The 16899-nt window shown below is 42.5% G+C and overlaps 1 protein-coding gene across 2 annotated transcripts in view; it reads right to left on the bottom strand.

Annotated features, from left to right (window-relative positions):
• Positions 1 to 16899, bottom strand: part of LARS2 (leucyl-tRNA synthetase 2, mitochondrial) — a 243775-nt gene that overhangs the window by 75614 nt on the left and 151262 nt on the right. For both annotated transcript variants that reach the window (XM_075828588.1, XM_075828589.1), the window contains exons 8-12: positions 6812 to 6919; positions 4859 to 5018; positions 2849 to 2953; positions 2394 to 2509; positions 652 to 935 (exon numbers count right to left, since the gene is read on the bottom strand). In XM_075828588.1, coding sequence (XP_075684703.1) covers positions 652 to 935; positions 2394 to 2509; positions 2849 to 2953; positions 4859 to 5018; positions 6812 to 6919 — 773 coding nt within the window. The remainder of the gene's footprint in view (positions 1 to 651; positions 936 to 2393; positions 2510 to 2848; positions 2954 to 4858; positions 5019 to 6811; positions 6920 to 16899) is intronic.

Genomic DNA, 16899 nt, shown 5'->3' on the forward strand with positions numbered 1-16899 from the left:
AGGATTATGGGGGCAGCCATCTTGCCTGAGAAGCTGTTAACAGCATTTAGAGATACACTTTACGGCAGCCACATGGACCATAGGAACCTGTGAACAGAAGGGGATCCATTGACTTCTATGACTTTCTAGGCATGCTCTGTGACCTGTGCAGAGGTCATTGTGCAGGAGGGGATTGGAGGGGAACTGTGACCATTACCTATTGTCAATGGTGGATCCTGTGTTATCTATTAAAAGGTGTTACCTTTCAATGTAATCCTGCCTGTGATGATAAGGAGATGACTGCTGAGAAGTGATCTCTACAGAACAGCAAGTGTCAGCCTATTGTGAGGCTCAGTGGCCAGAGTAAAAACTGCAAGATTTTAGGAATATTTTTTTTAAAATAAATAATGACATTAAAAATGTTCAAAAAAATCCCCAAATTCTTTAAAAATATGTTTAACATAAAAACTTGATCTAAACAATAATACTTTTCTGATGACACACTCCCTTTAAGCAATTTTGGAGAAATATAATTAGATAAACTATGATGGCCATCTAATCTTGGTGGTAACACTTTGATAATAAGGGTAATACCAGATAACTGTCCCTTATGAAGAGGAATTATTTTATTTATATTTTCCAAAGGTTCTGCTTTTACAATGTATTTCTTACCTTGGACATTTGCAGTTTATCCAGTCTGAAATTGTTGATAAGGGAGATAATCCCTTCCCTGTGAAGGTAGACACTGTAGGCAAGACTACTGGTAGGTCATCATAAGGCACAGGGACTGTGCCACAGGAAGAACAGTGGATAATGGGTATAGGAGTGCCCCAGTAACGCTGTCTTGAAATCAACCAGTCTCTCAGTTTGGAACTGGTCAGATGACCGCCAACCCCTTCATCCTGAGCTTGATTGGTTATAGCATCGAAGGCATCATGTCTTGACAGTCCTGTAAACTAAACATTACAGTTTATTAAATTAAAGCACTTGTGATTCAAATATAATGCAACTTAGAAACAGTCATTGCGATGATCAGGCATTATAATACAAAACAACTTCCATTAAAATAACCTCTGATTATTTGATTTTATATTGGATAATTTTCTGTTTATAAACTCTAATATTTACAGTACATGCTATCAATTTTCTGAGATGGTTTGGTAGTTAAGAGCTGAACTCTATAATCAGGATCACTGAGGCCAAGTAAAGGTCCATTTACAAAGCTTTCAATCCGTTAAGATACGGGGCCCGGGCCCACCCATGCCCGGTGGCGTTGCAAGCAGCCGCTATGGCTGCTACAGTGATAGCGACGCTAGATTCAATAGTATCTGCGTCCTTAGGATGCAGATACTATTGAACACTAAGGCAGAGCAGGGAGGTATCTCCTTGCTCTGCTATTTAGTAGGCTACAGGCCTAGTCACTGGATCACACCGGCCTACGCAAGGATTCCATCGGCGTTGTGGAGCAGCTCCGTTCGTCACGGGAACCGGGCCTAAGTGAGTATAATTGTTTTGTTTTATCTGTTTGGGGGGCATTGTCTACAAGGGGGGCGGGGTGGGGGGGGGCTATATGGCACTCCCTACAAGAGAGAAGTGGGGGGCACTGTCTACAAGGGGGAGGTGGGGAGCTGTATGGCACTGTCTACAAGGGGGAGGTGGGGGCTATATGGCACAGTCTTCACGGGATAGATGGGGGCTGTATGGCACTATCTACAAGGAGGAAATGGGGGCTGTATGGCACTGTCTACAAGGGGAGGTGGGTGGCACTATCTACAAGGGGAACGTGGAGGGCACTATCTACAAGGGGAAGTTGAAGGCCACTATCTACAGGGGGGCTGTGTAGCACTATCTACAAGGGAGTGTGACACTATCTACAGGGGTGGCTGTATAGCACTGTTTACAAGCTGGGTTGTATGGCAGAATATACAGGGGGACTGTAAGGCACAATCTATGGGGGGCTGTATGGCACTAGCTACAGGGGGCTGTATGGCACTAGCTACAGGGGGCGCTATGTACAATGGGGGGCTGTGTTTGGCACCCAGGGGAGGGAAGGGGGGGCCCAGTCAAACGTTTGCTATGGGGCCCAGTGTTTACTAGTTACGCCCCTGCACCCAGAGCAGGAATCTAACTGGACAATCCCTTTTCTAACTGCAGCCGCCTTATGTGTGTAATAGATACAATAACTGTGGTCACGTTAATTATTCATCAGGAAGTAGCAAAATGGAGTCCGGTCACTGAATAAGCTAGAAGGGCAGGCAGCAGAGATCAGATGAATAAAAAATACTGGGGTTATGTGGCATAGGGCTACTGGTCATGTTAAATGAACTTAAACTCCAGGAAATAATAGATAGGCAAGGGTTCATTATTAGGAATATTGAATTTCTAATTCTAAGACAAAACATTCATACACATACCTGTGCTGAATTGATTAATCTCTCTGTACCATCTTTAAGTGTTTCTGTAACCCTGGCATAGGAAAGACCCAATGTATCGGCCAACGTGGCATCTTCCAAATTTGTACTTGGAATTCCTGCAAGTAGGAATTATAGTGTTGGGAAGGCAAAAAATATCAAGAATAAAAAAATTGCTCCGCACACCCACAGAGTAACCAAATTATTATTTTAATGCGAACATGCATTACAATAATGAGGGCTTTAGAATGACTGGTAACTATAAGGCATACCACTAGTTTTTATTTGCACTGCATTTTATAAATCTCCCCCAGTATGGAATTTATGCTGCACATCCAGTGAAGCAGAAGATGTTAACCAACAAACATTATTCTTATAATATTCATTAACAAATAAAGATTAACAAACAAAATAAAGCTTTATTGACCAGAGTTTCAGGCCACATTCCATTAACTTACCAATTGTACAATCAAGGTATTCCTCAAACTCACATTTTGCGGATATGATAACTGGGAGCTCTTGTTTAGTGAACAGATTTACCACTGAAACACGAGTGAGACAATCTGAAACAAAACATACAAAAGTATCAACAGTGGACCGTCATTTTGTGTGACATGTACAATGTAAAAATCATTAAGGTTTATTCATCTTGTAATTAGCAAATGACTTACTTGAAAACAAAAGAGAAAAGACCACATGGGCAACTTATACCTGAAGGGGTACTCCGGCCCAAAAACATCAGCTATCCATTTGATAATAAATATTAGATTAGTTATATGCCGGCCAAGCCACACAACTATGGCAAGGAGCAGTTTGAATGGGGCAGTGTTTGACCATGCAGCACTTTATTCAAACTCTATGGGAGAGTCAGAAACAGGCGAGAGCTGCACTCTAGCAATCAAGGCCTCATGCACACAGTCGTGCCCGTAGTCACAGTCCGCGATTTCTGGCACGGCCGGCCGCGGACAGCCACCAGCATTTTCGGCCCGTGATCCCATACAAAGTATGGGAGCACGGTCGGTAAAAAGAAAAAGATAGGACATGTCCTATCTTTTGCAGAGGCATTCTACGGCCCAGACACCTTCCCGCAAATATACAGGAAGGTGTCCATGGTGAATAGAAGTGAATTGGTCTGTAATTATGGACAGTAATTACGGAAAAATTCAATGGTTGTGTGCATGGGGCCTTAGGGTCCCAGCGTTCGGACCACCACTGATCTCACAATTATCATATATCCAATGGATAGGTGACAAATACTGCTGCCGGGACAATTTTCACACTTTTGACAAATACAAAAAACCCTAAATTATAATAATAATAATAATAATAATAATATAAAAGAAATATATAAATAAATAAAAAATTAAAACAATGATATCATTAGCCCATACCCATATTTTCTGAAAGAAGACACCTGGTACATTGTGAAAAAAAGCCACCCGCGCAACAACTATTAAAAATTTAAAGAGAACCTTTCACCTGCCCATACATGTGCAGCATGTAATAGGCAGGGCTTCACAAACACGATCTCACTTTACATTTTTCTCCTATCTTCCTCCATTATTTACATATCGGTGCCGTTATATTTGGCGCCCGATACGTAAATAAGCCCCTTATTCTATCTAACTAAATGGCCAGGCGGCGTGATGTCTTCTCTCTGAAACTGTACAATCAGCTACGGACAGTGTCAGGACTGCTTGCGCTGTGTTCCCTCCCGCAAGAACACACACAGACTGATAGAAACCATCAGTCTGTGTGTGTTCTCACGGGTGGGAGCACAGCGCAAGCCGTCCTGACACTGTTTGTAGCTGATTGGAAAGTGTCAGAGCGAAGACATCTTGCCCTTTAGTTAGATAGAAACGCCCCATTGACAGTTCAGGGGCTTATTTACATATTGGGCGCTAAATATAATGGCACCGATATGTAAATAACAGGAAGTTCGAAAAATTATTTCAAGTGAGACTGTTTGTGAAGCCTTGCCTATTACATGCTGCACATGTATGGGGAGGTGAAAGGTTCTCTTTAAGCTTATGTCACTAATGCCTGCTTGTAAATACGCTATATGGACAAAAGTATTGGGACAACTACACATTTCAAGTACATGAGCTTTTCTAAATCCATAGAGAAAAATGTATGACACACTGATGCAACAAAGACAATCATGCATGAAAACATTCCATTTTTTGTGGGCGCAGATCGGCACACGCTCGTTTGAATAAGGTATTCATCTGATTTTGTACAGTTGCTAATGACTTTTTATTGAGAGTTTTACAACATGTATTGAAAGTTTTATACTTATTATATTTTTGGGCTAAAAATAAAACCTACTCCTAGTGTGCTACAAATAGGAAGCCGCCACTCTGTGGTGAACCCATTCAATACACCTGCCTGTAGTGTTATTTGAGATCTTATAATTTAATGCCCCTGCATTATGTAGGTATAACGATCCAAAATAATCAATATCTCACCTTTGCCAGATGCCAATGCTTCTTGTAGAGCTCCTTTTACCCTGCTGTCCCCATACAGTAATCTGTAGCTTGGTAATATAGTGATATGAGATGCACCATAAATGGCCTCTGGGTTAAAGGCATAGGCAGAAATTTTTTCTCCAGTTTCAACATTGTCCACCTATGAAAAGATAAGACAAAACATACTTATTGTCATGTTTAAACCAGAGCTCCAGTCCCCTGCAATACAAAACTGCTGTATGCTGCTATTATTAAACGGAGCATCGAGTGGCAATGTGTAGTAGATGGCAGTGGTGCAACTACTGCTGTAGCTTCCGATACGGGGCCTGGGTACTCACAAGGACCGGACTGCTCAGCACCACTTTCAACTGTATCTGCATCCTTAGGACACAGATACAGTTAAAATACAAAGGTGGATCAGGGAGCTTTCAGCTTCCTGATCCTTCATTCACTTTGTGATTCCCTCCGATGCAGACTGGCGCGATGTAGTGACCTCATCACGATTGCCTGCACCATGCCGCAGACTTCATGTGACTGCATAGGTCAGAAGAGGCCTGTAGGACTGGTAGTTGACCACTGTATAGCAATATTATTGATTATATTGGTCTGATGTCGTTTTATGTGGTCATGGTGTGGAGATATTATTTAGGCCTTGTACGGTGGTATTAATAAGTGATAAGTAAAATTCTAACATATCAGTGCTTAACTTTTTGTTACGTTATTCCTAAACCTGTAGGAGTAAGGGCACACAGCCTAGTAAAACAAAATAAAAATAAAACAGTGCCAAAGCTATACCAATGTGGCTGAATAAATATTTATGTAATATATACAAGCCATTGTCCAGCTGTCGGCCCATTTCTGGTAAAAACAAAGCAAAATGACATCGTTGGCAAGACTTGAAATTGCTTAAAGAGATTTTCCAGTCTCTAAAAATTCATGGCCTATCCTCCAGGAGTAGCGGCGATTCACAATATTGCAGCCTACCCCCATTGAAGTGAATGGGAGAAGGCTGCATTACTGTTAGGGTATGTGCACACACACTAATTACGTCCGTAATTGACGGACGTATTTCGGGCGCAAGTCCCGGACCGAACACAGTGCAGGGAGCCGGGCTCCTAGCATCATACTTATGTACGATGCTAGGAGTCCCTGCCTCGCTGCAGGACAACTGTCCCTTACTGTAATCATGTTTTCAGTACGTGACAGTTGTCCTGCAGAGAGGCAGAGACTCCTAGCATCGTACATAAGTATGATGCTAGGAGCCCGGCTCCCTGCACTGTGTTCGGTCCGGGACTTGCGCCCGAAATACGTCCGTCAATTACGGACGTAATTAGTGTGTGTGCACATACCCTTAATTGCCGCTACATCTGTGTCGACAATTCACAGTGAGCAAGTATAAATGAAGGGGAAGCAGCGCTCATACAAGCGAAGCACCCCTTCAAAACAGCTGATTGGCGGGGGTCCCAGGAGTCGGACCCCGACAGATCAGCTATTGATGGCCTATTCTGAGGATAGGCCATCAATTTTTAGGGACTGGAAAACCCCTTTAAATTACTAGTACACAAAAGCAGAATTGCTACACATCAATTCTTAGAATACAGTCAAATGAAATTGTATTTACAAGCTAATACTTTTATTGAATAAAGTCTTCCATCTAGAGAGACTGTACTTAAATGTATGTTTACAAAATGACTATAAATATGGCAAGAACTAGAGGAAGGTCGGCTTTGATTTGGCTTGATAGACAAGTTATCTTGTCCTCTTCTGTTCTGTGTCAGTCCGGTCTTGAGCTGAAGACCTGAGTAATCTGGTTGTTAGGGCTGACCTCCCCATATAATAGTTTGTATGCTTTAGCCCTTACATGCATAACAACCAGCCTGTCTCATATAAGATAATTGGAATAAGGACACGAGAAAGAACATTACATCATATACCAAATATGTTATCAATTACCTTCAACATGCAGTCAAAAAAGCAGCCAGTGCAGTTGCCAATCCAGTTAGCCTGCATGCTTTTAACACCGTACCATTCAGGGAGATCTGCTAAAGCCTCTTTCATTGCCTGCAATAAACATATGAAAAGTAACATACTAAAGTCACAGGGGACACTATGTCCATGTACAGTATACATTTCCTGGAGATGCTTGTCAATGAACATAAGTATTAAAAATGAATAATAATAATTCCCACGTGTACTTTTCTGCTGTTCCTATACTGAAAAATCTATAGTTATTACAGTGTATACAGGGTAATTTTAAACGATAAAAAAATTTATGTGATCAATATCATACTAAAAAAAGATATAAACATAAATCCATATCTAATTTGAAGAGGTTATCTGGTTTTGACAAAACAGGTGCCGATAGGAGGAGTCCGGACCCTCCCCTTTCATTAGCATTTATCGCCGGGGATGGGAAATCGGTTTGCAATTCCTTATTTCCTCTGCTGGGGCAAAAAACAAATAGCTATTCAACTCTTTATGTATATTCATAGTATGTCTAAAATGGTGGCCATAAACACTAACATCCATCTAAAAATATACAAACTGTAGTCATTTAGGATATTCTTGTGTTCGATCTTGTGTCAATACGTATAAACTAAGCTGTTGTGGGTTTTTGGTTCTACGACCAGATATATATTGTGCCTTATCCATTATCATTTCCCCAAGACTGGAAGTTTAGTACTAACTTTCTATATCAATAAACATTTACTATGTGCATTGGCTAGTTAGTACTGATCCTACTAGGAGGCCAGAAATGTGAAAGAGTTGTTAGGATAAATCTTGTCTCCTCTTGATAATCCAGTTTAGTTGAGTTTATTTTATATAGAAAATGTAGTTGCTTGACACAAGTTTGCTAACGGAGGCAGATTTAAATGAATGACTTGATAGTCCTTGAGGAGCATAGTATGACTGCGGAGGTTTGAGGAAGTTGTTATAGAAGGATGAGGATAATTGAAGAGAATAGTGCCTCTTACAACTGTAAATCTCCTTAGGCCCCATGCACACGAACGTAAAAACTCCCGTAATTACGAGCCGTAATTACGGCCCGTAATTATGGGCCCATAGACTTCTATTGGCCACGGGTACCTCCCCGTATGCTTACGGGAAGGTGCCCGTGCCGTTGAAAAAGATAGAACATGTCCTATTTCAGGCCGTAATTACGGCACGGGCAGCCCATAGAAGTCTATGGGGCTCCCGTAATTACGGGTGACTATGTGTGTGCACCCGTAATTACGGGAGCGTTGCTAGGCGACGTCAGTAAATAGTCACAGTACAGGGTGCTGAAAGTGTTAAACGATCGGCAGTAACGGTTTCAGCACCCTGGACAGTGGCTACCGATCACAATATAGATAAAGCTGTAAAAAAAAAAAAAGACGTTCATACTTACCCAGAACTCCCTGCTTCTTCCTCCAGTCCGGCCCCCTGGGATGACATTACAGCCCATGTGACCGCTGCAGCCAATCACAGGCCAATCACTGGCTGCAGCGGTCACATGGACTGCTGCGTCATCCAGGGAGGTCGGGCTGGATGTGAAGAGAGGGACGCGTCACCAAGACAACGGCCGGGTAAGTATGAATTTCTTTAACTTTTATTACGGAAAGGGCTGTCCCTTCTCTCTATCCTGCACTGATAGAGAGAAGGGCTGCCGATTAGTGCAGTGTAATTCTGCAGCCAAAAACGTGCCCGTAAATACGGGTGGAATACGGGTGACACTGGACCCGTATTTACGGGCACGGGTCCGTAAATACTGGTGCAATACGGGTCGAATACGTGTGACCAAGGACCCGTATTTACGCCAGTATTTACGGGTGGGCAAAAATACGGTCGTGTGCATGAGGCCTTAGTTTGTTGAATTCCTTCCGAAATCACAAATGATGTTAACCCCTTCCCGACATTTGCCGTACATGTACGTCATGGAAAGTACTGACTTCCCGCATCTTGCCGTACATGTACGCCAAATGTTTGGGACCGGCTCAGAAGCTGAGCCGGTCCCATCATCACCGGATCTCAGCTGTATCTTACAGCTGACATCCGGCTGTAACGGCGGGGACCGAAATTAGCTTCGATCCCCGCCATTAACCCCTTAAGTGCAGCGCTCAAACGCGATCGCTGCACTTAAGGTGTTTGCAGCTCATCGGAACCCCAGTAATGAAATTGCCGGGGTTCCGGTGGCTGCAATGGCAACCGGAGGCCTAATACTGGCCTCCCGGTCTGCCTAGCACCGAAGACGGTCAAGATCCGCCCGGCGGCGGAGCCTGATCGGCTTCCGTAGCTGTCGGCAAGATGGCGCCGGGTCAGGAGCTGATCCGGCGTCATCAGCGGTGGAAGTCAGCTGTACTGTACAGCTGACATCCACCTGTAACGGCAGGAACCGGAGCTAGCTCCGATCCCTGCCATTAACCCCTTCGATGCAGCAATCGAAAGCGATTGCTGCATCGTAGCGGTTACTAGCAGATCGCCAGCCCTGACAGGCAATCGGGACTGGCGACTGCTGTTATGGCAACAGGAGACACAATGGTCTCCTGCTCTGCCATTACGGAAGCCGATTTAGGCCCCGCCGGGAGGCAAAGCCTAATCGGCTTGCTGTCAGTGAATGACTGACAGATCTAATACATTGCACTACATAGGTAGTGCAATGTATTAGAAAAAAAAAAATCTGACCGTTGGAACTTCAAGTCCCCTAGTGGGACTTGAGAAAAAGTGTAAAAAAAGTATAAAAAAGTGTAAAAAAAAGTGCACAAAATAAAAGTTTGAAAACAGTAAAAGTTTCAAGTAATCAAATAAAACACAATCCCCCTTTTACTCTTATCAAGTCCTTTATTATTGAAAAATAATAATAAACCATATGTATTTGGTATCGCCACGACCGTAACGACCGGAGGTATCAAAATATGATATTATTTATTGCACGCGGTGAACAGCGTAAAAAAAAACCATAAAAAACGTTACCAGAGCTTCTGTTTTTTGGTCACTTTGCCCTACAAATATTAGAATAAAAAGTGATCAAAAAGTCGCACGTATCCAAAAATGGTACCTATAAAAACTATAGCTCGTCCCGCAAAAAACAAGCCCTCATACAGCTCCGTCGACAAAAAATATAAAAAGTTATGGTTCTCACAACTTGGCGACAGAAAAAATACATTCTTTTTACAAAAGTAATTTTATTGTGCAAAAAGTTGGAAAACATAAAAAAGTCCTATAAATTAGGTATCGCCGGAATCGTACTGACCCGCAGAATAAAGTTAACATGTAATTTATAACGCATGGTGAACGCTGTATAAAAAAAAACGAAAAAAGCTGTGCCAGAATTGCGTTTTTTTGTTTACCTGGCATCCCAAAAAATAGGATAAAAGGTGATCAAAAAGTCGCATGTACCCCAAAATGGTACCAATAATAACTACAGCTCGTCCCGCAACAAACCAGCCCTCATACCACTACGTCTATGAAAAATAAAATTAGTTATGGCTCCAATAAGTCAGGAAATAAAAAAATATGCAGTTGTGCCCGAGGGGAACATTTCTTCTGTTTGAAGAGGCGATTTTTCAAGGACCTAAAATTAGGGAACCAGGAAGGGGAGGGCCCAAACATATCCGCTGGAAGCGACGGTGCCCGTACTATACCAGGACAACACTTTCCCAGCAAAATTCCCCAAACTACAAAGGCGCGGAGTGTGGACCAAAAGGGGGATAAGAAATTACACCATTTATTAGTGCGACACCGGCCTGTGCGGAAAGGATTGCTTCACAGCGTAACACACATCTATGGATTATTTTATTGTTTTTTTTTACCCCGTTATTATACCACCTGACTATGCCCCTTATATACTCCGCCCGGCTTACATATGCCCTACATTATAAACGGAAACACCAGTAAGACTCCAAACAAAACTACTACCAAGCAAAATCCACGCTCCAAAAGCCAAATGGCATTTCCTCCCATCTGAACCCTACAGCGTGCCCAAACAGCAGTTTCCTTCCACATATATGGCATCGTCATACCCGGGAGAACCCTTTTAGCAATTTTTGGGGTGTGTGTCTCCAGTGGCATAAGCTGGGCACGACATATTTGCCACTGAATGGCATATCTAGGGAAAAATATAAATTTTTAATTTGCACCATCCACAGCGCATTCATTTATGGAAAAGATCTGTGGGGTGAAAATGCTCACTACACCCCTTAATAAATGCCTTGAGGGGTGCAGTTTCCATAGTGGGGTCACTTCCCAGGGGTTTATTTTTATTATTTCACATCTGAGCCTCTGCAGTTGTGAACCAATACTTTGTAAATCGCCAAATTAGGCCTCAATTTTACATGGTACCCTTTCACTCCTGAGCCTGGTCGACTGTCCAGGCAAGAGATTAGGGCCACATGTACGGTGTTTCTAAAACCAGGAAACCCAGCATAATAATTAGAGAGCTGTCTCGTTATGGTGGCACAAGCTGGGCACCACATATTGTCCACATATCTGTGGAAAAAATCCCATTTTCACTCTGCAACATCGAGTTCACACTAATTTCTACAAAACACCTGCAGGGTTAACATGCTCACTACACCCGTAGGTAAAAGCATTGAGGGGTGTAGTTTCCAAATAGGGGTCACTTCTGGGGAGTTTCCACTGTTTTGGGCCCACAGGCGCCCAGAAACCAATCCAGAAACATCTGCACTCCAAATGGCGGTCCTTCCCTTCTGAGCCCTGCCGTGTGCCCAAACAGCAGTTTATGACCACATATGGGGTATTGCCGTACTCGGTAGAAATTGCTTTACAAATGTTGGGTTCTTTTTTTCCTTTATTTGTTGCGAAAATGAAAAAATTTGCGCTAAAGCTACGTCTTATTGAAGAAAAAGGATTGTTTTTATTTTCACTGCCCAATTCTAATAAATTCTATGAAACATCTGTGGGGTCAAAATGCTCACTACGCCCCTAGATGAATTCCTCAAGAGGTGTAGTTTCCTAAATGGTGTCACTTTTTGGGCGTTTTCATTGTTTTTTCCCCTCAGGGGCTTTGCAAATGTGACATGGCCGCCGCAAACCATTCCTGCACAATGTGATCTCCAAAAGCCAAATAGCGCTCTTTCCCTTCTAAGCCAAGCCGTGTCTCCAAACAGCCGTTTATTACCACATGTGGGGCATTGTTTTACTCGGGAGAAATTGCTTTACAAATTTTGTGGTGCTTTTTCTCCTTCAGTCCTTGTGGAAATGAGTAAAAATAAGCTAAACCTACATTTTCTTTGAAAAAATGTTGATTTTTATTTTCAGGGCCTACTTCCAATAATTTCTGCAAAAAACCTGTGGGGTCAAAGAGCTCACTATACCCCTAGATAATTTCCTCAATGGGTGTAGTCTCCAAAATGGGGTCACTTGTGGGGGGTTTCCACTGTTTTGTCTCCTCAGGGACTTCGTAAATGTGACCTGGCCTCCGCAAACCATTCCTGCTAAACTTGAGCTCCAAAAGCCAAATAGCGCTCTTTCCCTTCTCAGCCCTGCCGTGTCTCCAAACAACCGTTTATTACCACATGTGGGGCATTGTTTTACTCGGGAGAGATTGGTTTACAAATTTTAAGGTGCTTTTTCTCCTTCAGTCCTTGTGGAAATGTGAAAAAATTAGCTAAACCTACATTTTCTTTGAAAAAATTTAGATTGTCATTTTCAGGGCCTATTTCCAATAATTTATGCAAAAAACCTGTTGGGTCAAAACGCTCACTATACCCCTAGATAATTTCCTCAATGGGCGTAGTTTCCGAAATGGGCTCACTTGTGGGGGGTTTCCACTGTTTTGTCCCCTCAGGGGCTTTGTAAATGTGACATGGCCTCCACAAACCATTCCTGCTAAACTTGAGCTCCAAAAGCCAAATAGCGCTCTTTCCCTTCTCAGCCTCGCCGTGTCTCCAAACAACCGGTTATTACCACATGTGGGGTATTGTTTTACTCGGGAGAAATTGCTTTACAAATTTTACGGTGCTTTTTCTCCTTTAGTCTTTGTGAAAATGAGAAAAAAAATCGCTAAACCTACATTTTCTTTGAAGAAATGTTGATTTTAATTTTCATGGCCTACTTCTAATAATTTCTGTAAAAAAGCTGTGCGGTCAAAATGCTCACTGTACCCCTAGATAATTTCCTTGAGGTGTGTAGTTTCCCAGATGGGGTCACTTTTGGGGGATTTTGACTGTTTTGGCACCGCAAACCTGACATGGTGCCTAAAATTTATTCTAACAAAAATAAGGCCCCAAAATCCACCAGGTGCTCCTTTGCTTCTGAGGCCGGTGCTTCAGTCCAGTAGCACGCTACGGCCACATGTGGGATATTTCCTAAAACTGCAGAAACTGGGCAACAAATATTGAGTTGCATTTCTCTGGTAAAACCTTCTGTGTTATAAAAAAAATTGTACAAAAAATTTATTTCTGCAAAAAAATATGAAATTTGTAAAATTCACCTCTACATTGCTTTAATTCCTGTGACATGTGTAAAGGGTTAAGACATTTTCTAAATGCTGTTTTGAATACTTTGAGGGGTGAAGTTTTTAAAATGGGGTGACTTTTTGGGGGTTTCTAATATATAAGGCCCTCAAAGCCACTTCACAACTGAACTGGCCCCTGTAAAAATGGCCTTTTGAAATTTTCTTGAAAATGTGAGAAATTGCTGCTAAAGTTCTAAGCCTTGTGAGGTCATAGAAAAATAAAAGGATGTTCAAAAAACGATGCTAATCTAAAGTAGACATATGGGTGATGTTAATTAGAAACAATTTTGGGTGGTATTACCATCTGTCTTACAAGCAGATACATTTAAATTGAGAAAAATGCTAATTTTTGCAATTTTTCGCTAAATTTTGGTGTTTTTCACAATTAAATACTGAACATATCGAGCAAATTTTGCCAGTAACATAAAGTCCAATGTGTCACGAGAAAACAATCTCAGAATCGCTTGGATAGGTGAAAGCATTCCGGAGTTATTACCACATAAAGTGACACATGTCAGATTTGAAAAATGAGGCTCGGTCAGGAAGGTCAAAAGTGGCTAAAGAGGGAAGGGGTTAAGGAAGACCTCCAGTGGAAAACACAACTTTTTGCATTCCCCACCAGTCAGGTGGGGAATGCAGAAAGTTGTGTTTTCCACTGGAGGTCTTCCTTAACATCATTTGTATACCACTCTAAACTTCTTTTATGTAAACTGTACTTACTTTTTGAACTGCCGCCTTGTCAGTGCTTTAAAAAAGCCTCCATCTTGATTCTTAGATTTCCCCAGCTTTCTTTTCCTCTCTGCTAGGCTATCAATCCCAGGAGGCTTCAGCACAGCATCACATGACCAGTTAAAGACCATACCATTTCTGTATGCTGAGGGACACTGTGATTATCATTCTCTCTATATTCTCCTAAACAAGCTGAGAAGCCATAAGTATATAGTCAGGGGGCTGTGTGGCACTACCTCCAGGAGGCTGTGTGGCACTACCTACAGGGCGCTGTGTGGCACTACCTACAAGGGGGCTGTGTGGCACTACCTCCAGGAGGCTGTGTGGCACTACCTACAGGGCGCTGTGTGGCACTACCTACAAGGGGGCTGTGTGGCACTATCTACAAGGGGGCTGTGTGGCACTACCTCCAAGAGGTGTGTGGCACTACCTACAGGGCGCTGTGTGGATCTACCTACAAGGGGGCTGTGTGGCACTACCTCCAGGAGGCTGTGTGGCACTACCTACAGGGTGCTGTGTGGCACTACCTACAGGGGGCTGTGTGGCACTACCTACAGTGGCCGGTGTGACACTACCTACCGGGTGCTGTGTGGCACTACCTACAGGGGGACTGTGTGGCGCTACCTACAGGGGGGCTTTGTGGCACTATCTACAGGGGGGGCTGTGTGGCAGTACCTACAGGGGGGCCGTGGCAGTATCTACAGAGGGTAGTGTGTGACATTATTTACAGAGGGAAGTGTGTGGCAAAAAATTTACAAATGAAATTCATCCATATTTAAATCAGACAGGGAAAAAAGCGGATGCAAAACGGGTCAAAATCTGCCTTTAAAAACGGAAACACCGCTGGAACGGAAACGGAACAGATGCAAAACTACCGAGAAAAACGGCCGTTTTTATCGGCCGACACTCAGACCATGTCGTGTGAATAGAGCCGAATAGCTGCTTTAAAGTAATTTGCCATGTTTCTAGTATTAAAATAATGTGTTTCGCATCTTTTTTTTTAGCTTCCCTGTGTGCCCCTTGGTGTTGCTCTGTGCTGCTGGGGGCGGGCTCTGAGTATAATCAGCCTTCTCCTCCCTCTGGCAGCTGACAATATATTCCCTTTTTACTTTGCCTGCAGATAGGGAATATGGAATTCAGAGTAGTGAATATATATATACTGTGTGGACACAGTATGCACTCCATTATAAACCAATAAAAATATAATTAAATAAAACAATGAAGAATGAGTGGGCATGTGCTGAGTTCATGCAGAGCTTTACAATCCTAACAATCTGAGAAGGAATCTCCTCAGCTATTTCTATTGGATGCTCTGCAGTGAACAGAGGATTCTTATGCAGAGAACTGGCCGTGCATATTGCAGTACAATTTGAATACCAGGTGGCGCCATACTATATAAGTAAATATCATAACCCTTCACTTGATCATTTATTTATGGCAAACATTGTTCCCTTTTTATGACATACGTATGTGTACGTGACAGCCGTTAAGGGGAAGTGCGCTCCACACTCAGCAAGTGATGGCTGTGTTATACAGCCGACACCTCACTGCAACTGGTGGAATCAAAGATCACTTTGATTCCGCATGTTTAACACCTTAAATACCGCAGTCAATCAATTAAGCATTTAAATTGTTAGAATCAGGGAGGCGCCCCCTCAAACACTCTGTCGCGCCCCCCCCGATGGGATCGATCAGTGACGATGGTTGTCATGACAGCCTGGGGGTCTGCCATCATTGTACTCCTTTGAAGCATTGCCTTTGGCAGGGCTCCAAAGGAGACTGTCAGTAATACGGTATACTGCAAAAAATTTGTATTGCAGTATATCATGCAAGCGATCCAATCGCTGGTTCAAGTCCCCTAGGGCGACTAATAAGAAAAGAGTAAAACAACTGTTAAATAAAGTTTTTTATAAAAAACATATATTAAAAGCTAAAAAAAAACAAAAACAACCTTTTACCATTTTTCTCCTAAAGCAATGTATATAACAAAAAAATCAGGCAGCACAGAAGTGGGGTACTTTATTACCCTAGTGAAACATTTCAGATCCTAATGTTGGAGCCTCTCAAGCAAACAAGGCTTGAGAAAGGCTCCAACATTAGGAGTTGAAACATTGCACTGTGGTAATAAAGTACCCCACTGCTGTTCACTGAAATTCTACGAAGTGCTGCCTGATTTTTTTGTTATATATATACGGGACATTGGTCAATTCCACAGGGCTTGCATCCACATATTGACAGTGCTGCTGGACTTTGGATTTGCTATATATAGCAAATAGTTGTATTTTTTAAAAGTGGTGAAACATATAAATTTGGTATCGCTGTAATCGTATCAACCTGTAGAATAAAGTGAATATGTAGCTTTTACCGCCTGATGAACGCTGTAAAAACAAAACCCCCCCAAAAATTGCGTAATCGGTTTTTTTGCCCATTTCAGCCCACAAATAAGTTTTTATTGGGTGGGTATTTTATATGTATTATTCTTTTTTTTTTTGCACTTTATTTTACTTTTATTTTTTTATTATTATGGTCTGTCCCTGAAAGGTCAGAAAAGACCTTTGGGGGACATTATTTTTTTTTCTTTCTTTATTTACACCATGTTTTTCCACTGTAACTGGGGCTGCACAGCAGGGAAAAATCAGCCCTCTTATAGGGACTATTTTCACTAATAGGGCTGTGCTGGGTCTAGTTAGACCCAGCAGCAGCCTGCCACTAACAGCACCCGGCAATCATGTGACAAGTCACATGATCACCGGGACCAATCGAGGCAGTGGCACTGCCGCTATTCATATACACAGCGCTCATTGAGCGCCGTGTAAAAGAGATCAGAGAAGTTAGAAGCTGCTTCTTCTTCTCCTCC

This window comes from Rhinoderma darwinii, chromosome 5 (genome assembly GCF_050947455.1).
Source record: "Rhinoderma darwinii isolate aRhiDar2 chromosome 5, aRhiDar2.hap1, whole genome shotgun sequence".
Taxonomy (NCBI): Eukaryota; Metazoa; Chordata; class Amphibia; order Anura; family Rhinodermatidae; genus Rhinoderma; species Rhinoderma darwinii.